Raw genomic sequence first — 20,189 nt, 5'->3', positions numbered from 1 at the left:
TTGTTCTGTGGGCAGCAGAGAGGTCAGCCGTCTTTAGACAACCTTTCCTTCCCCTCTGACGCCGGCACTCACAGCGCCAGAACGCCGTTCTCCACGATGTCATCCTCCGATCAGACGCCGCCGAAGCCACTGGGTGGGACTCTGACCGCGGGAAGGAGACGGATCGCTGTTTGGCGACAGTCTGACAACGTTATCTCAAACGCAGCCGTTTATCTCCGCCAGGTTATCGGGGCTAAGTGAGGTGTCCATTAACAATTCATGTGGCCCCGTTAATATTAATGTCAAAAATGTTTTAATTCGGATCATTATGCAGTAAGCCCCCTCCCCCTCGTCAAAAATGTAAAACAATGCAGCAAGGTGCCGTGAAGGTCTAATCAGATCATCTCTGCTGCCATTTCCTCGTTGAGATAACACGTTGCTACGGCGATTTCTTTTAGAGACGCCGCCCATCAATTTCCTCAACTCCAGAAAAACTTCTCATATTGGCCTGGCGAATTGCAATCAAAACACAAATGCGCAAAAAAAAGTGATAAAAAAAAGAAATAATGCAATTTAAACGAGGAAACATGTGACGTGAATATTTGATTTTGAAAAAAGAATTCCATTTGCGGGACTGTGGTGGAGAGAGGGAGGTGGGACGGGCGGGATAAAAAGCATTTGTGAGAGGAGACGTGGCGCAAGAGAGCTGAAGAAGGAGGAGGAGGAGGAGGGCAGAAGGATTGAAAAGGCGACCAGGAAGAGGAAAAGGTGAGAGACGGTGGGTGGAGAGGCGAGCGAGAACAAGGAACGCGGATCAAAAGGCTGGGGATGAGTGACAGGACAGGAGGAGGATGAAGAGGAGGAGAGCAGGTGTCAATGGGGAGAGGACGGATGATCAGAGGAGGAGGACACCGGGGAACAGAGAGGGACGCATCTGAGGGGGCTCAGCCTTTGGGGACCTGCTGCTGAGAAATCTAATCAAGCCATTATCTTCTGGAGGTCCTCTGTGGATGGGGAGGGGTTTCGAGGCATTTGAACCCTGAGATGGAACCATGTGACTCCAGAGGTCACCGGCGTGGGCCTTTCCAGCATTAGCATTCACGCCGGTGACATGACTCGGAGGGAAAACCAGTTAAAGCCAAGCAACCTGGACGTACCATCTCTCACCAGAGGTGGCGCTCTTTCGGCCTTCCCAGCCACTTCCGGTCGGGTTCCTTCATTAGATTCAACCTTACGAACACCCGAGATTCTGTTCACCCTTTTAGCGTTAAAAAGGTATAAATTTGTGAACAACTGCAGGTGTGTGTGTGTGTGTGTGTGTGAATCAAAAATTAACTTTTCCCCGTCAGCCTCCACCTGCTGCGTGTGTAACAGCGCCAGTTATTTTGGCGGCGGTACATTCTAGCGAAAAGAGGAGTTACTTGCTAGGGTGTTGACAGAAGCTCCGTGATGAAAGCCTCCAACTCAAACACATGGAAGTTTCCCAGTGGCTTGCAGGAATGATGCCCCAAGCAGCCATTTTTAAAAACAATGGCCCCCTCCTGCTCCTTTCCAGACCTCTACATTATTTCCCCCACATTTAATGCCAGTTATTATTTTGTGAAGATTGATATAATGATTGAATTCATGTTTTTCAATTTGGGGTAATTTGACTGCTAGTTTGAAATGATTTAAACAAAGGTTTATTCGTTATACCATTTATGCTGCTCTAGGGATGGCATTGGGGCAGGAGGCGGGGTTTTAGCCGGACCGCTTACCTGCCAATCAGTCACCATACCAACCTGCTGAACTTTTTTGGGGGGACAGTGGGAGGAGCACAGAGACCCAGAGAACCTGGAGCCTCTGCCAGTAATGTTTTAAAGTGAAAAAAAAACATGGAACATACACTTATTTTGGTGGTCGGGGGGGTTAAGGAGTTGTTTGAACGTGGAGGCTGTCCCAATGTCATTGCTCCCTTCCCAAAACCAAATTCCAAAAAACGTTGGAAACCACACAAAATAAGAAGCGTTAAAAGTTCTCACTGAGATCGAATAACCGATTCAAATCACTGACGCTCTAAACAGGAACTTGGTGAACCTCATTCTCTCAGCTGGTGCCATTACCTTGGGGAGGCGAGCGACGATATCGGGGTACTTGGTGGTGTTGTCTTCCTGGTTGCGACTGAACACTCTCACCTCGCCGCTCTCCAAGATGTGGATCTGTGGGTGGAAGGAGAAGGATCGATGATTAATTCTAAAATAACACTGGGTGCTCCAGGCTGTAAGAAAAAAAAAAAAAAAACAAACTTAAGTGTAATGGCGATGCCTCTTTGACCCATGTCTTACAGCCCGAGGCGCCGGCTTCGCCTCGGGCGCCGGCGGTACGACATCAAGAGCCTGTGATTTTCCATTCTCCTTCTGCGGTGACCTCCAGCATTATGGTCTGTATGGAGGTGATGCAGAGGAGAGGCTGGAATCTACACGTGTTCAGCAAACACAACGTCTGCTCTGAGTTGCAACAGGTTATTCATTGTCTGCAACCGCGAGCCAATCCCAGCTGACATGGGGGTGAGGGGCAGGGCTTAACCTGGGCTGCTCACCTGTCAATCACAGGGCCACCTATAGAGACGTTCAACCTTCTCATTCACGCCAAGGAGAAGTAAGTTTCTTCAATTAACATGGCGACTACTTTGGAGTGGGAAGACGGAGAACATGAGGAGAACCCAGGAAGGAACCGCGAAAACTCCACACAGAGAAAACACCGGCAGGAAGGTCCATGGCTGGATTCCCGCAGTGGGCCTCTCTGTGTGGAGTCTCCATGTTCTCCCCATTTCCTCAGGGTTCCTCAGGTTCCTCCCATAGTCCAAACAAGTGGAAGGTTCAGTGAAGACCCTGCATTGTAGAGATGTGTGAATAAGAGGGTGAATGGTGTTTTATCACTCTATAATATGCAAAAGAGTGAATGGTTGCACATCTCTGATGTATGAATGAGAGGGTGACCAGTTGCATGTCTCGTTATAATGCTTGATTGAGAGGGTGAATGTTTGTATGTCTAAATGAAATGGAATAAAAAAAAAATCTTTATTGTCGCTGAGGGGCAATTGGGGAAACAAAGTTTTTTTTTTTTTAAATATGAATGAATGGTTGTATGTCTGACGTATGAATGAGAGGGTGAATGGTTGTATATCTATAAATGATGCTTGAATGAGCGGGTGAATGTCTGCACATTATGAGGCTCGAATAAGAAGGTGAAGGGCTGCATGTCTATATATGTAAATGAGAGGGGGAATGGATGCAGGTCTATATGATGTGCGAGTGTAAACTGTTGCATGTCCCTATATAATACTTGAATGAGAGGATGATTGGTTGTATGTCCCTTTATGATGCTTGAATGAAAGGGTGAAAGTCAGTGCGAGCCCTGTGACCGGTCCAGGATGAACCCTGTCTTTCGCCCAGTCACCCCCTGAAACCCTGCAGGATAAGAAGTCTAAATAATGAATGAATGAATTTCCTCATTGTGTGTGTGTAATTACCCAAAGAATACTGTGATCACATGTCTAACAGGAACAAAACCACACAGAGGGAGCAGTAGCCAGATTTCTGGAGCCAACAAGGAACGCTGATGTTTGGCTTCTCAGTACCGATGCCTGTAACAGATTGTCACACGCACGATTCTATGGCTGTCAGGTTGAGCTAGCTACGACAGTGGGACATCACCATCTTCAGGTTCACTCCGAGGACACGCCGCATCCAGCTGACTGTCACAGTCGGAAGGCGCAGCGTCAAACATCAAAAATAAACGTATGTGAGAAAAAGCACTGAAGTTTTCGCTATTTAATATTAAAGGATGGTCACAGGTGTGTTTGAGGTCAACCATAATTCCAGGCCGCAACCCCTGCGTTAACTGCTGGCAGGAAATTACCCAAAGGTTTTATTTCAATCTATTATTGCAAGACAAAAAGAAAAAAAAAAAAACTCAATTCCTGACTGGCGAAAAAGAGCACCCGGTATCTTTAATTACGGAGTATGTGAAGGTGTGTGTTTCCCCCGACACGACCGCACTAATTAAAATGCTGCCATTAGAAAAAGAAAAAAAACAGAAAAGCTGCTGTCCACAACACCAGCGAGGATAACAACACAATGCTAATATTTTGCGTGCAAACGTGTGTGTGTGTGTGTGTGTGTGTGTGTGTGTGTGTGTGTGTGTGTCCTGCGTCATCTGTCAGGGGAAGCCTTACACGTTCGATCTGTTCGAGTCATCGATGAAAGTGAAAGTTCCGTCCCCCAATTAGAACCAGCTTATCATGAATGTCAATGATCGCCAACTGGGACAAGTGACGGTTGGTGTCCGACGCTGTACATTTTTCCAGCTGTAATTGCCCGTCTGACTTTTTTTTCTCTTATCTGTGAGTCAATAGAAGAAAGGGATTTTTCTATTTATATTATATATATATATGGGCAGAAGGTGACGCCGCACCAAGAGCCGTGACAAATTTATACAGTTAGCTTTGAAATGCCAGCAGGCGGACGTGAAAAAAAAAAGAATAAAAATACAATAAAACAAACACTTCCAGTGATTTCTTTTTCAGCGAGTGCATGTGTGTGTGTGTGTGTGTGTGTGTGTGCGCGCGCGTGCACACCTTAGATCACCCAACATTACAGAACAATTTATCAAAAAGAAAGAAAAAAAAATAACAACCCCTCTTCCATATTAACACACTACAGCGGATGGAGGGTAAAAAAGAAAGGGTTCCTTCGTGCGTTGGACCATTACTCTTTCTCTTTCTCTCTCCTTCAATTGCAAGTCTTCCATTTCCGGGTAACTTCTTTCACAGCGCAGCTGCCACATACTCGGAAGTTTCCAAAAGAAAAAAAAACAAAAAAAACATGATAACTCAGTGTTAGCCAATTCATCCAGATCAGTCAGCTATTTTCTACCAAACACTCTCTCCAGCCACCGGGTTTGGAAGAGTTGTCGGTTCGATTCCTGGGGCTTCTCGTGTCCCCGGGCAAGACACTGAGCCCCAAGATGGTATGCAACATCCCGGTTAGGACCTAGCATAGCCCCACTATTGGTGTGAATGCTAAGAAGTGTAAAGTGCTTTTCTACAAAGTGTTCTAGAAGTTGAGACCATATGTCTTATAGAAAACACACACAAAACATGCCTCCCTCCAATTGGACGACTGGCAGTCTGATTCTTGTCTTGCAAAACACTGAACCCCAAGTTGCTAGCAGTAGCCCGGTTAACGCCTGCACAGTGCCAAGTGTGAAAGCGCGCTATAAGACGACCTTCATGCGTAAAGGCTCGCTGCAAAACTATGCTTTGGATTTTTATGAAGCCAAAATTAAAGACACTCTTCGGTTTGAGATCCCCAATGTTCCCTGAGAGGCTTCGCATTGAAAGAAAAAGTCACAAACACGCCGCAAATGAAAAGCCAACCCCCTCCCCGAGACGCCAGCTGATCTCTGGATTGAAGCAGTGTTTAGAATGTGTGTCTGTGTGTGTTGGTTTTTAGGTCCTCTTGCAGGCACAACGCTCATTAAAAACACACTGAAAGTTCTATGCCACAACAAGGGACCCCATCCACAGGGACCCTCATTCCAAGAAACGTCCGAGAACGTCAGCTGAGCTGCATGTCGGTGTTACTAAGGCGGGGGTGTTGCTATGGGGTGTGAAACATATTTCTAGAGTTAGCGGGACCGCTGGGATTTATCGCAGCTGCATTTAAAAGTGTTTTCATTAATACTATGCCCACATGCCACTGGGAGCAGGTGCGAGGAGTTACGTCAGCGTCCAGCTCGGATTTATTCAGGGTCCTATCATGACGACGACAGGTCCAAGACGTTTAACGACGCTGCTTTTTTTTTTGTCCAGGATCATTTGTCCAGGATGTGAGAATACGAGCGACAGCTAAGTAACACTCCCATCCCAGGCCCCGACAATTACACTTCGTAAGGAAATAGCAGTACAGGATAAATATGGGAGCGGACCGCAGTTACCTGTTCCCACGCAGGTATCGCACTTCGTCAAAAGGCCTCATTAACAGAGAAACACACACACAGAAACACACAGGTCTGCAAGGGGATGTGTCACGAGTCCCTCTGCTGGCCACCAGGGGTAGCGTCCACTGCAGTGGCAACGGCGTGGGGAGGAGGAGGAGGACGTCATTTGTTCTGTCTCCGCCGTGTCTTCTCCTCCACGCCGCTCAGTTCAAAGGAACTTCATTGGCGTGACTGTCCAAAATTAACAATTCAGCTGGAGGGGTTTACATTACAATCTCCCTCTTGCCAAGGCTTCTTCAAGTCTCACTCCCTCACCACCACCGCCGCAGCATCTTCATGTTGGTCTCCCTCTCAACAAACCCACCCGCCCCCTGCCAGGCTTCTTCTGCCTGCAGAGCTCAGTGCGAAAAGAAAAAAAAAAAAAAGACATTTTTGCACTTTCACACCTGCGCACACACACCTGCGCTCGCTCGCCGTCGTATTTGTACTCGCAGGTAAACTCGGCCTCGTCGAACTTCTTCAGCACCTCGCCGACCCCCTTGGTGGGGTGGGCCAGCATGGGCCTCAGCGGGATACCTAAGAGAGTGAGAGAGAGCCCGTCAGCGGGGCGCAAGCAACATGGCAGCTACCGCTAATTCATTATTTATTTTTATGAATTATAAATAGATGCGGGACTAATTATGAGTTCACTGGAGAAAAAGTTTGGGATTTTCTTGGGGGGGGAGCAACGAGGGGCATGGCTGCTCCGAGGGGCCCGCAGGTTAGGAGACCTCCGATGCATTTCGCTGGGGAAACCCAGAAGCTGTGAAATAAGCTTTAATAACATGACACGCGGCATCACACCCGCCGCCATCTCCACGACGGAAACGGGTTTGTTTGTATTCTAATTTGGCCCTAATTTGAAAGTTCTCTGACTCACGTCCCCCACCCCGGGGGCCGCGCTGCTTAGCTTCAAACGCGGCAGGAGGAGCGATATTGTAGGGATGCACCAAACAAATTCTTTTAATTACAGCCTCCAGAGCGCCGAGCCAGATATGACAGGATGAACATTTTGTCCAGGCTGGCTTATACCCATCCAAAAAAGAGAGCGGAGAGAAGAGAAAAAAAAAAAAAAAAAAAAAAAAAAAAAATCGTGCCTTTAACTCACGCTTCAGCAAAAGGAACAGCCCAATTGTTCACCCGCCAAAATAATAATTTATAAAAAAATTAACAAATGACAGCCAATATTGCAGTGTTCAAAAGGCTGTTGGAATTAATTACTGGCATTTTCTTATCGCAAATAGCTCAGCAACAAAGTAACCGGGAGCTAATCCTTTAGCTTAGTGCTATCTTTATCCTGGTGTGATAAATGACTCGACTAAAAATAAGCGCCTTGCCGCCGCTGAGCACAAAAAAAAGCAAAATTAAGAAAAAAAAAAAAAAAAAAAATCGATAAACGGCGTTTTGAATCGCCGCCACCTGATTGGTTGTTTACCTGGAGTGAGCTTGCAGTGATTGGGCAGCTGATCTATGCCTTCTTTCAGCAGTACGGGGACAATGACGTCGTAATTGGGCATCTCGCTGAACGGCAGGAGGAAGAAAAAGAGAAAAATCGATATCGGTCGAAATGAAAGGAGGGAGAAGGAGCGCGAGGAGCTCCCGCAGTCTTCCCGAGGATTTCGGTTACCAGTAGGTCTGCTTGAGGAGGAGCGTCTTCTCCTCAATCCACGCCCGCCTGCTGTCGGCGCTCATCCCCTTCCCGGCGTCCGTCACAGCAGGGGGGGAACCTGCAAGGAACGCGGGTCATAACAGGATCAGTCCGTGACTCAGGGGGAGATGATGTGATTTTGGTCGCAGAACAGCAAAATCCATTTGAATGTGTGAATGAAGGAATGATTTCATGTGATTCAATTATGGGTTAAAATATCTTCTCCTTCGAGGTTGGGCCACAACCAATCATCATGAACATCCTCCCAGGTCTTCCTCCAGACCTCCAACATCAGCACCCAAATCTTCAACATCCCTCCTCCGTCCAGACCCAAACCATCTCAGTGTGACATATCTCCATATCAACTACCATGTGCTGTCCCTCCCTGCTGGTTTCCTTCCTGATCCTCTCATTCCTCCTCTCTCCTCTCTAACCTCATCTGTCCATCACCAGAGCAAACAATGAGGGGCCCAGAGCAGATCCCTGATGCTCTCCCACCTCCACCTGGAGTTCCTAAATCACACCTCATAGCTGCCATGCATCTCCAGAGTTCTTCACACAGCACCACGGTGAGATAAATAATATAAACAAACACGTTCCAGTAAAATAAACAGACAAGTAAATGAATCTTTAATGCGAATTCTAATTGACTCATATGAAAGTGCACCCATTGTTGCGAGCGAACCCAGCCATACGAACCGATTGAGATGATTTTTAGTGTGGCGCATTGGCGCGATTTGATTTTCACCCGGACGCACCTCAGAGCTGAGCTTGGCCGACGGGTGCAAAGTTTGACATTTTCTCCCGTGCGCTTGGTTTATTAATTAGAAGATTTTAACACCCCTTTAATCATGGAGCCATAAATAAAACGTGTTACTGCACCTTAAGTCACTCTAACACAACACCTTTTTCTCCTTGGTGCGTGACTTCCCGGGCTGCGGATTTAAATATCCCGAGAGGATAGTTCAAATGTTCCACTACATGTGGAGAAGCTTCTGAATTAAAAAAAAAAAAAAAAATGTATCCGGATGAAGGCTGAAGAAATGTGATGTTATTTTTAGCTGCTGTAACATTCAGGTTCCCCTCACTAGCATCCTCCATTCTTCATCTAAAAAATTGATGAAAGCTTTGCTAATTTAGTCAGTGGTTTGATATTCTACGTGAAACTGTGTCCTCCCAAAAAAAAAAAAAGATAAATTCTCTCACACCCGACAAGGCACCTGTGAACATGGCCAAGCGGCTGACTTCTCTAATCTTGGCTGAAATCCCGAGTGGATTAGCTGCGCGGTGCGGCGGGACCGGACGTGGGTTAGTGCCATGCTCAGCGTAGGCAAACTGGAAACCGGAAAAAGACGAAAATGTGTATATATAGGTTCTGCCTTTTAAATACCGCCAATAATCGCGGCTAACTATTCACCTACATTGGGGTTTCCTGTGCTTAATGAAAAGCCCAAAACAAATAAATTATTGGGAGAAAATTGATCAAACCATTAGCGACAAGGCTCAAAGCAGCGCGCATCTGGTTTGAGAGATTAGCGTCTGCTAGCTGAGCGTCTTGTTTGACGCCTCTCAGATTATTTATGACGGAAAATAATGTTTCGATTCTACGATATCTCAGTTGCCAGGCTGTCAAGAGGAATGCATACAAGCATGCACGCACGCACGCACGCACATACACACACACCTTGATTGGGTGGCGTCAGACACACGGCTTGGCTCAGCGCTGACAGGACGCTCTGCTCGGCCAGACCGATCCTCAGCTTCCCTGCGAGAGACCTAGAAATGAGAGTCACAACGCTGGCTGCTGTCATTCTGATGTGCAACCACTTCTGAGTGCAAACACACACGCACAGCTAGCTACAAAGGCGTGGCAGCATGTGTCCATTTACTGACGGTTTACTGTCGAGATCATGTGTGTGCGCACAGCTGCGGTTTCACACATGGCCAGACGTGTGTGTGCTGTGTAAGTGTGTTTTTTTTTTTTTTTACCTGACTATATAGCGGGCCTCGGAGAAGCGGCACGCCACAAAGAGGCCTTTGATGATGTCGATTTTCTTATTCATGGCCTGAGGCAGGCGGCGGGGAAATTGAGATTCACAGACGACGAGCAAGGACAGACAGAATGCAAAAAAAAAAAAGGAGAGGGAGAGAGAGAGAGAGTGTGTCGGGTCACCAGTGTCCCTAAACTCAGACGTTCCAACCGGAGCATAAAAAAAACCCGGCAGCAAAGTGACGGGGAAGGAACTAATTGCTTGAAAGATTCCAGACAGGAGCCCACGACATCCCTCCATTCCCTATCCAGTAAATAACAGACAGGTCTCTCTTCTGATACATAAATATTTCCTTACTCCGTCCGCCCAGAAGGCCTAAAAATAGTATTTCCAGAATATAATGAAAATGTTTTTCGGCGGCTCACCGAGTTCCCACTCATGCTTGCAATTTCCTTCAATTTCCTGAACACGCCCCCTGCCGTCAGGCTGGCCGGCTTCACCATCATTCGCTGGTTGCTACGGGAGCTCTCGGCCACGAGGCCCAGATCCCCTTTCTCCTGCGCTTCCGCCTTGATTTTGTCCAATTGTCGCCCTGGAAACGGAAGACAAGTGCGGTAAATCGTGGTGGGTGACAGGCGAGGACGGCATTGGCAGAAAGCCGGGAAAACACGCAACTGAGTTGTTTTTGGTTTAACAAAGTGGTGTGTGTTTGTGTCCGCACATGTGTGTGTGTGTGAGCGTGTGAGTGAGTGCGCGTGCGTTACCAGTTGCTTGAGCAACCGCTTTCATCAGCACCGTCTCTCCCACACCGAGCTCCATCCCCAGGTAGGCGGGGCCCAGCTGGTTCAGACACAGGTACACACAGCACAGCAGGTCATCTGGGAAGTAAATAACATCACATTTTCAACAGCGGCAAGGACAGAGGCACATGTACACACACACCTCAAACCCGCTCACGTACAATCACAGACAACACCTGACATTATAAATGAAAAAAAGCAGCCTCAGATACAAAATGTATCAACAGGATCCCACAGGTAGCGCCCCGGTCTTACACACACACACGCACAAGCACACACACACACACTTCAATGGATTGAGTCCCCCCCCCCCAGACCGTTTAATGTAAAACCCCGGGTTTATCATCATCTCCTTGATAGAGAGTCTGGCAGCCAGATGCCGGCGCGGCAACATCGGCATGCATCACGGGGAGGAGATAAAGCGGCGATCACCTGGAGAGAGGAGCAGCACGGAGCGGAACAGGTTCGACAGCGTCTCGATGTTCCTCAGCCTGCCGAACGATAACAAGGCGGGGTTGAGACGAGGGAGGAAAGTTAAACCCAGGACAAAAAGCTGCTTCCTGTCCCCTTTACTTCCAGCTATGATCTTCCAGACCTCCAACATCTGTCACGTTCAAAAAACAAAATCCAAATCGCCAACTTACCTCGCGCAAAAATAAAATGCTAATTCATGCTATGTCATCGTTATCACGTGACACACTTGCAGCTAGCATTCACCAGCCCTGATTTCTTTAATTGTATTTTTTTTTTTTAAATCAATGTTGCGGGACAGGGATTTTTATGTTTTGGCAGCGAGAGGGATTTATCTATTCACAGCTGAAGCTCAAACTTTCAGAAAAAAGAAGGGGGATGGATAAAAAAAGAACACCACCCCTGCAAATGTTAGATAAAATCATTGAGACATTCTAAAATTTATTCCTCATCTGGGTTCTGATCAGGTCTTTGGACATTGAATCTGAAAAACAAAATAAACACAAATGACAGAAACTCAAGACACCTTTTATGCCGACGTCTCCCCACTCCCACTTGAGTCACTCAGAGCTGAAGCGAGAACTTCCTCCCCAGGATACAGGGTTTCTTTTACCAATAAATGTTTTTTTTCTTGCTCGCAAATTCAAAGAAAATTCCACAGAAAAGAAGTAAAAATGTAATACTACTTCTGAAAACTCCCCTTTAGGAGGTTGCAGTCCTCGACTGACCGCAAGAGGGCGCGGGCTGTCGATTTGAAAACTTGGGTGTAGAAGGTGCTTTTGCGCTCACCTCCCAGAGTCCTCCTCGATCTTCTCAAAAGTGCGGGCCACCGCCAGATATGGCACTCTGGAGAGCAAGGAGCAGGCAGTTAGCTGACCGTGGACACATAGTGCACTTTCGTTTAACACTCATGCTCTGCAAATACAGTGTGTGTTACGCGATCCGGTATTCACTGCACGTTTCCTAATTTATGCAATATATTAAAAGCAGCATGTTGGCGGCGCAACATCACCAAGTTTGTTATTGTCTGAAATGCAACTAAATGCTCCGCACTGCCCTCTAGTGGATTGACCGTGCAACAACACAACTAAGTTTGACGTTACAATCAACAAGCCAATGCTGCAGATACGATTACTAACACCTGCCTCGTTGCCTTGCTAACGACTAGCTCGCTAACAATGTCACATTGGTAAACCCGAGTTGGACGGGCCCGGGAGGGGCAACCTGAGTTTGTGGCATTTTTAAAAAAAGATAAAGATAAATAGAACCAGGAGGGAGGGAAAAAAAAAAAAAAACCTTGGATAAATAAGTGGTATAATTCCGCTTTGAGCGCAGGATTTGGGTCTATCTTTAATTTTCAGATGTTTTCGCTCACGATAGCGAAAAGAAAAGCGCAGCAGCAAAATGTGGATTTAATCGCCAAATAAAAATCACCTAGGAGATTTTTTTTTTTCCCCTCCTGATGAAGCACTCAGACACAAAATTGGACAATCTAGAGCACGGCGCTGCAATCGCACAGCGTCCTTGAGTAAAAAAAAAATGTTTGTTTTCCCGTCAGAAGATGTCTCCGGTCAGGAGATTTGAATCCTCTTGATTTTTTTATTTTTCTTAATGATTATCTGTTGCGGATTGCCTCACGGGAACAAAGATTTTTTGTTTTTAAAAGATATTTATGGAGGAAAAAAAGAACAGAACAAGCTGCAGAAATCACAAGCTAATATCTCCTTTTTTTAAATAATAAACTATTATCGTAGAAGATTAGCTTAAAGCAACCTGGCAGAAGATTAAAGTAATAAATATTTTATTTGCAGGCCCCGTGGTGTTAAAACCTAGCACTGTAATGAGCCTTAAAAAAAAACAAAAAAAAACACATCGTCAGGATCTGCCTCCATATATCCAAAGGCGGGAGTGAAAACCCTTTGACCAATCACGCCGCAGTTTATTTTCGTGCTAAGGAAGTCGACCCCGGAGTAAGGATGTTCTATGGCCACGCGTAGCGTGGGCGGACTCACTTCTGGCCCTGCTGCCAGCAGGCGTCCTCCACGGGGTGGTAGTTGGGTCGAGACGGGTTGTAGTCTGTCTGGCCTGAGGTACACTCCCTTTGGGGTGGAGGGGTTAGAGAGGGAGACAGTGAAAGAGAGAGAGAAGAAAAAAAAAAAAACAATGAATAAGTGACAGCGGCAGATCTCGCGGGTGCTGATGGCGACTTGAGATTTTATTTGTAGTCAAAAATCTATGTAAATCAATAATAATTTTTTTTTTTTTTTTTTTTAAGTTACCCAGAATGAAATATAATGACTTTCAGGGGGAATATCTGGAAAAGTTTGCAGCGGCAGCGTGATATTGGAAGGAGATGAACTCCAGCCGAGTTCATCAAGTAAAAAGACAAGTAAAAATAAGCGAAAGAGTTTTCTACTTAATTCAACTGTACTTGGGCCATTAGCCGCTAACTCAGGAGAAGCACACAGACCTGAAGGCTTCAACTGTAAAAACAGATTAATATTATTGCTGTTTAATCCATAAATGTTCCGAGCAGAACGTGCAGCTCGAGACGGTTGAAGGAACCTTCAGGTGAACGGTCTCCTCCTATAGAGTGCTTTACACCCCGTCACATTCACATGCCACGGTTGGACTTCGGCCTGGCGGCAAGACGGTCGCAGGTTCAATACCCACATGACAAGGGGGCTTAACATACAAGAGTTATAGGAGACCCTAAACTGCACAGATGTATGAATGAAAGGGTGAACGGCTGTACATCTATAAGACCTTCGAATGAGATAGTGAATGGTTGTATGGCTCCACATGATGTCTGAATGAGAGGGTAAATGGTTGTATGTCTCAATATGACATGAGCGAATGATTGTGTCTCAATATGATGTGAAAATGAAAGGGTGAATGGTTATATGTCACTATTTGACATTTGAATGACAGGTTAAATGTCTCTATATGACATGTGAATGAAAGGGTGAATGGCTGTATGTCTTTTTATGACATGAATGAATGGCTGGGACTCAATTGGGTGTGAGAATAAAGGGTGAATGATTGCATATCTCTATAAAGTTGTCTGAATAGTTCTATGTCTCTATGATATATGAATGAGAGGGTGAATCCTCTATGTGAATGACAGGGTGACAGGTTCTATGTCTCTATGTGACACGTGATCGACAGGGTGAATGGTTGTATGTCTTGATGACATGAGTGAATGGTTATGTCTCAAATGGCTTTAGCAGGAAAGGATTAATGGTTCATTGTCAATATGACATGTGAATGAGAGGGAGAATGGTTGTATGTCTTGATATGATGTTTGAATGAATGAGAGGGTGTGGGGCTTTAGGCATTGAGGTGGATCAGCAGCAGCCGCCATACCAACACGTAGCGCTCCTGCAGGCGTGTTTGATTCTTGTTCGGACGTCATTCACTGGCCAATCAGAGCGGGAATACATTGGATGCAGGGAAAGATGACACGAGGAGAGGTGATTGGCTGTTGCGAAAAAACAAACCCGCCATTTCTTACCGGCGTGAATTCCCCCCATAAATCAAACATGCAGACGTTTACAGCCAGCGTCCCAGAGACAGGACGCCTTGCCGCCAATCTACAGGCTCGGCTGGATTCATAACCCCTTGTTTATATGTGGAAACACTCGCCGCTGGTGCCTTCAGGTGGAACAGCTATCCTGGTGGCGGCGCCTCCACCCGGATAACACCTATACGTCAACTCCGGCTCAAAAACATAAAAAAAAAAAAAAAAAAAACGTGACAAGCTATTATTTGTTCAGGGCCCCGAAATGTTTTTCCTAGCGCGTGTCGAGCCGAGGATTTGCAACCAGCCCTCTTCGGTCGCGGCAGTTAATCTTTTCTTTTTTTAAAGCCCCTCCCCAAAAAAAGATTTTGGTTCGGTCCGTCAGAGGAGGCAAAAACAAAAGCCACCAAGGACGGCGGAGGAAATATGAAGAATTATGAAGGCAGTGTGACGCCTGGACAGGGGGCCTGTCGGGCTCACCGCCGCCACTTCCGATGGCGTTCTCACCCTTTGGTGTCGCCGCGCTGCTCTGTCGGCGTCCTCTCTGTACTCTCCTTTGCCTCGCCATCGACCTTCTCTGGTTTCCCCACCTTGACCACCGCCTTCCTGGGAGCTACCATGGGGGAAAAGAGTGAACACAGAGGAAAGCAGCTGCGGCGGCATAAAAAAAGCACAATACAATTATGGCATCCGCACCAAAGAAACTGCTGATGGGGTTTTTTTTAGCTGGTTCTTTCTGCACTTTCGCCGTTTGACTCTTCACGCTCCTGTCCTCAGCCTCTTTCCCATCATCCGTCTCTGTCTTCTTCTCAGCTTCCTCTCCACCATCCCGTCCCGCCTCTTTCTTCTCGTCATCATCATCGCTTCCTACCTCGGCGGGCTCGTCGGCCGTCCCTGCAGAAACAGAGAAAGAGGCGGCTCTTCTTCCTGTGTGTGTGTTTGAAGGTGGCTTTCAATTCTGGATAAAACTGCCAGGTTCTTCCTTTCAACCGAGAGTCAGCGAGGAAAGAAAATTACCGCCGGCAAACTTCTTATCAGCCACCAAGATGCATGTGAATTTTTTTTTTGCCCCACTCACGAGTGAGTGATGACTTGGGCTTTGGGGAAAAATAAAGCAAAAAAACAGCTATTAGTGTTTAATTTCAGGAGGCTTTCCCCAGTCCGCTGGGCGGCTGCCCAGGTAAATAAAAACCTCCTCTTTCTCCACTGAGTAGGTGATTACGATTCAAAGCGGGCGCCGCGGAAGCCGGGATCATCGCTCCTCCCGGCCGAACCTTTGAGAAGATAGCCCTGGACTTTAAACCGGCAACTAGCTAAACAGCACATGCATTATTGGCACACGCAGTGCAGTCGCAACAGCCAATCATCTGCCTCCGTCTAACCTTCTCCTCTGCATCCACCTGTCTCACACCAAGTTCACGCCATCTGTAAATCTGCGAGCTGGTCTTCCAGGTGGTGTGAGGAGGGTTAGCTTGCATCGACAAAAATATGGGCACTTTTTTTCTTGAGTAAAGACAGAAACTGTTTCATCATCATCCTCTCCTCCCCCTGCCTTCAGGGTTGCCACAGCCAATCATCTCCGTCCATCTAACACCCTCCTCTCACACCATCTAACTTCCTGTTCTCTTTTTGACCATCCATAAACCTCCTGTCCAATCTTCGTCCAAACCTACAACCCTAGCATCCTGTCCATGTTCGAACCATCTCAGTGTGACTGTCTCCAGAACATTTGGAATTCCTGATCCTCTCCATCCTCCTCGCTCCCAAAGAGGAACCTCCAGGCTTCTCCTCAGTGTCTCACCTCCTTCTTCCCCACCTTGTCCTCTGTTGTCTGCTCGCAGATGCTCCCTGATCTAAGCAGAGAACCTTCACCCCAGTACAGCTCTTTTTTTTTTCCCCACCAGGAAAACAAAAACTCCAAACAACCGAATATTGTGATCTAAAATTCTGCTTTTTCCTTCCAGGCTACTGGCTCCTGCGCCGCCTGCAATCTGAACCTCGAGCTACGCGTTTCAACTCCGCCTGAGTTAGCAAGCTACCGCCACCAGCTGCTGTTCCCGGACCACGGCAGGTTCACGCTGGGGCTGCGACAGGCGATTCCCAGAGGGGCAAATCAATTATGGCTGGATTCATCAGTCAGTGGCGGATTTTGTAATTGGATAGTAATAGAAAAGCGCCTGTCTACTACGACCGTCGGTAGAGCATCTGTTTCCACCCATCGACCTCTTCTCAGTCACATCTCTCGCAAAGACGTACGTTGGCAGACACAGTCGTGCTGACATGCGGCCACTTTGGCGTTTTCCTCCTGTTATCATGTAGAAGCGGTTTAATATTTCATTTTTTGACATTGTTGGCGTACTTTATGTGTATCTACACCCCCTTTTACACAAGGGGAACAACTTGCTTGCGTTGGGACAACAGAGGAACCAGAGACCTAAGACCTCAGCTCCTGGAACCATCTGAGCTGGAACTTATAAGCCAAAGCCATTAGCAGATACCTGCTACAAAGAGGTTAGTGCCATTTTTAAAATCTATCCCGGTCACTGGTCAGATGTTTCCTGAGACAAAATAAACAGAAGCGGCAAAAAATGGAGTGACAAAGAGATCTTCTGGCCTGCTATGCCACAGAGGGGTTTTCAGGGCACGAAGAGGAACATCAACGTTTTGGACCGCAATACGTGCAGAGTTAGCTAATGGCTAACGGGGTTCGTGCAGTGCAGGGAGAAGGTAGAAGCACTCCGACCCATCTGGCAGTCCGTGGTTATTATTCCATGAACGCCGTGGAAGCTTCCACCTCAGTGCTGTCTGTGTCGTCTTCCTCTTGTTCTTCTTCTGAGTTTTTGATTTTGAATGTGGAGCTGAAGATGCATGCCGCGGACAAAGCACCTCCTGTGGTCACTGCCGGTGGGAATGCAAAAAATAAAAACAGTCCCCCCTGGAAGAGGCTACTTCCTGGAACAGGAGCAGCTCATGAAGGGGCAAAAAATCCCTCTCCAATCCCACTGGGTTTTGAGGACAACCACAAGTGTTTATTTCAAAATAGTCTGATTTTGAAAAATAAATGAATAAATAAATAAATCAACAGTGTTTAAGGTGCATTTTCCCCGTAATTGTGTTCTAATGATCCTTATTAGCGACTGTCTGCTGCCTCGCCATGCTTTCCTTCTCCTCCAAGCCTGGGATTGAGTAGGTGTTTGTGCAGCTTAACAGCTTTGCAAATACTGGAACCACTCCAGTTAGATTTCACCCTGGCTGAGGTTTTTTTTTCCCCCTCCTGGGCTGGCGCCGAACTCTCTTAAGGCTGGCAGCTGAAAGGGAGCCTCACCTGCACCGCTGGCGTTGCTCTCCACACGAGGCCGTTTGTTTTGCTGACCCTGTACCTCTGGGGCGGCGGCGGTAGTATCCCCTTCTTGGCTCTCGCCGGTGCCCTTGCTCTCATCCAGCTTCCTCTTGGGGAACATCTTTCGCGCTGCAAAAGTCGGGAGAGTCATTCTGTTAAAGCGGGAAAAGCGGGATGGGGGGTTGGAAATTATGCCACGATCAAACAGAAAGAAATGCGGCGCTGAAAACAAGACTCGCTGCAGATGTAGGGCAACAAAAAGAGAGAGAGGATGGCAGATTGGTGGAAGCTAATGAAAACACTAATTCCAGCCTGAAATATATTATGCAGCAGCTCGGGGTTCCAGCGTAATTTTCCTCTGTAATTTAATGCTGCAGTGGCGCTTGAGGGTAATTTTTTTTTTTGTTTCCCCCCCTGTTTTGGCCCAGCACAGGTAGCCGGGAACGCAGTCACCGCTCCTCCTTTGGATGTTTTAATGAGAGCATTAACTCGGAACATTAGGAATGCAATTTCCGGTCAAATTAGAGCGTTGGTTTTTAATGCCACTGTTTTCCTCCGGAGTTGATATTGGCAGGGCCTCGCATTGCGGGCGCACGCAACCGCCTCACACACGCACAAAAAGGGAACGTGATGATGAAAAGAGGGAAGCGGCCGCTTTCCCGCTGCAAAAAAGCGGGATGAAAGCTTGCGGGAATAGGAGGTGCTTCCCAAACGAGAACAAAGCTGCGATGCAACGGAGAGAACACGTTCGCTCTCGGCGGTACGCATTATCTATTAAAACCCTTCATTTCAGGCGACGCGTTTAAGGGAAAAAAAAAAAAAAAAGCAAAGTGCAAAACTCCACTTACAATCACTTTAACCTTTTATTTTAAAAGCAGATGAAATACCACACACACAAACATGCAGACACATTATCCTAGCAAAGCTTCAAAGGCAGTGGCTTAATTCGCGTCTGGATGCTATGCTAACACTATTTCACATCGTCACATCATGTTTGCTCCAGTCCTGCAACCCCTTTAAAATAAAAAATTAAAATTAAAAAAAAAAGGGGGGGACCATATAAACACTGACAATCATCCGCAATAATAAGGCGGCCCACTGAGCCGTTTCTATCAATACCAAGTCAGCAGAACCTGCAATGGTAGCGTCGCCGTGAGACGTGGCGGACCCCGCAGGTGTGTGGCGCTTGTGAATCGGTTGCTGATTTAAACAATCACAGCGCAGCCTCCTGCGGCGGCCGACAGCGGCAGTGGGACGAGAGTGGAGAAACTAATGGAGGGAAAATCGGGCTCTCTGCTGTTCCCGCCCGGCCAGATCCCTGTTATTTATGTATTTTTTTCTTTGATAAACGCCACGTGGCGGAATAATGAACCTTTATGGCCATTAGGGCTCCTGCTAACAAGTAATCATGGTGGAATGGCTCCGGGCGGAACGAACCGTCTCTCCTCAGCTGGTGTCGGAGTTAGGAATAAATAAATAAATAAACAAGCGACAAGATGGATGGGGTTGTACAATGAGTCCATGTACATACAAACACAGTAAAAATTAGAATCAATTATTAAATTATTCAATATCGCTGGCTTTTTTCACATCATTTCCTGAGATAAGCATTTGTAAAGAAGGCATAACAAATAATCAGGCAGGGCGTTTTAATTTTACTAACGACGATTTGAGGAAGCGACTAAGGTGTTGCGGTTTTCCCGACCCTCGCTTGCCCTCCTCTTCCTGCCCAAGCGCGCGAACGCTGCTGAATCGACAGAGTGAAGAATGCTGGTCAGGTCCGCGATGCGGCATCGTGGGTTGTTTTTTCTTTCTTTTTTTCCTTTTAAACACTCCCTCCACCTGCCTCAGACAGACACTATCAGCCGCCTCGCCGCATGTTTATCGAGTCTGTGATCCATATGGAACAAAACGGCCGATGTCCTTGTGCCGCTTGTACTCGCATCGCCTCTAATGCAACGAAAGTACTCTTCAAACAGGCAATCAATGCTCCTTTCTTCGCTGCTTGTACAACCGTCTTTTCTACTCACTTAAGGAAAAACAACAACTGACACAAACACAGCACCGTCTGCTGTACTCCTGCACGGTGCAGGTCGCGTGGGCCCTCGGTGGCTGAAATACCCGTCGGCCGCCGCTGTTGTGCATTACCACTTGCAACAGTAATTCTACATATCGTTGAGTTGATGCAAGAAAAAAAATAAAGAAAAAGAGACAGCTGGTGTGACACTGACCGGTTTTGCGTTTCACAATCTCGGTGGGAGAAACCGAGGTCGGGGCACTGGGTGTCTCTGGAGAGGCGGAGGAAGCCGGCACAGTGGACGCTGGTGGAGAAGACAGGGGTGTGGGCACGGCCTTGAACACATCATCCTGCTGAAATAGATGGAAGGAAAAAAATGATGACGAACTGAGGGTTACAATG

At 47.0% G+C, this 20,189-nt stretch overlaps 1 protein-coding gene across 3 annotated transcripts in view; it reads right to left on the bottom strand.

Annotated features, from left to right (window-relative positions):
- The window catches only part of lig1 (ligase I, DNA, ATP-dependent), a 50,299-nt gene that overhangs the window by 20,237 nt on the left and 9,873 nt on the right, over positions 1 to 20,189 (bottom strand). For 2 of the 3 annotated variants that reach the window (XM_086153494.1, XM_086153496.1), the window contains exons 4-18: positions 20,002 to 20,140; positions 17,756 to 17,899; positions 15,127 to 15,324; positions 14,938 to 15,043; positions 12,923 to 13,009; positions 11,700 to 11,756; positions 10,872 to 10,930; positions 10,404 to 10,517; positions 10,065 to 10,231; positions 9,638 to 9,714; positions 9,333 to 9,424; positions 7,628 to 7,727; positions 7,436 to 7,521; positions 6,422 to 6,537; positions 2,082 to 2,177 (exon numbers count right to left, since the gene is read on the bottom strand). In XM_086153494.1, coding sequence (XP_086009620.1) covers positions 2,082 to 2,177; positions 6,422 to 6,537; positions 7,436 to 7,521; positions 7,628 to 7,727; positions 9,333 to 9,424; positions 9,638 to 9,714; positions 10,065 to 10,231; positions 10,404 to 10,517; positions 10,872 to 10,930; positions 11,700 to 11,756; positions 12,923 to 13,009; positions 14,938 to 15,043; positions 15,127 to 15,324; positions 17,756 to 17,899; positions 20,002 to 20,140 — 1,638 coding nt within the window. The remainder of the gene's footprint in view (positions 1 to 2,081; positions 2,178 to 6,421; positions 6,538 to 7,435; positions 7,522 to 7,627; positions 7,728 to 9,332; positions 9,425 to 9,637; positions 9,715 to 10,064; positions 10,232 to 10,403; positions 10,518 to 10,871; positions 10,931 to 11,699; positions 11,757 to 12,922; positions 13,010 to 14,937; positions 15,044 to 15,126; positions 15,325 to 17,755; positions 17,900 to 20,001; positions 20,141 to 20,189) is intronic. The other variant, XM_086153495.1, reaches the window with a different exon arrangement.

Source organism: Fistularia commersonii, chromosome 10 (assembly GCF_037954325.1).
Source record: "Fistularia commersonii isolate RoL2024-O1a breed Wild chromosome 10, RoL_Fcom_v1.0, whole genome shotgun sequence".
Taxonomy (NCBI): Eukaryota; Metazoa; Chordata; class Actinopteri; order Syngnathiformes; family Fistulariidae; genus Fistularia; species Fistularia commersonii.
Note: the sequence above shows the minus strand (reverse complement) of the source record. Positions and strands in the feature narration are given on the sequence as shown.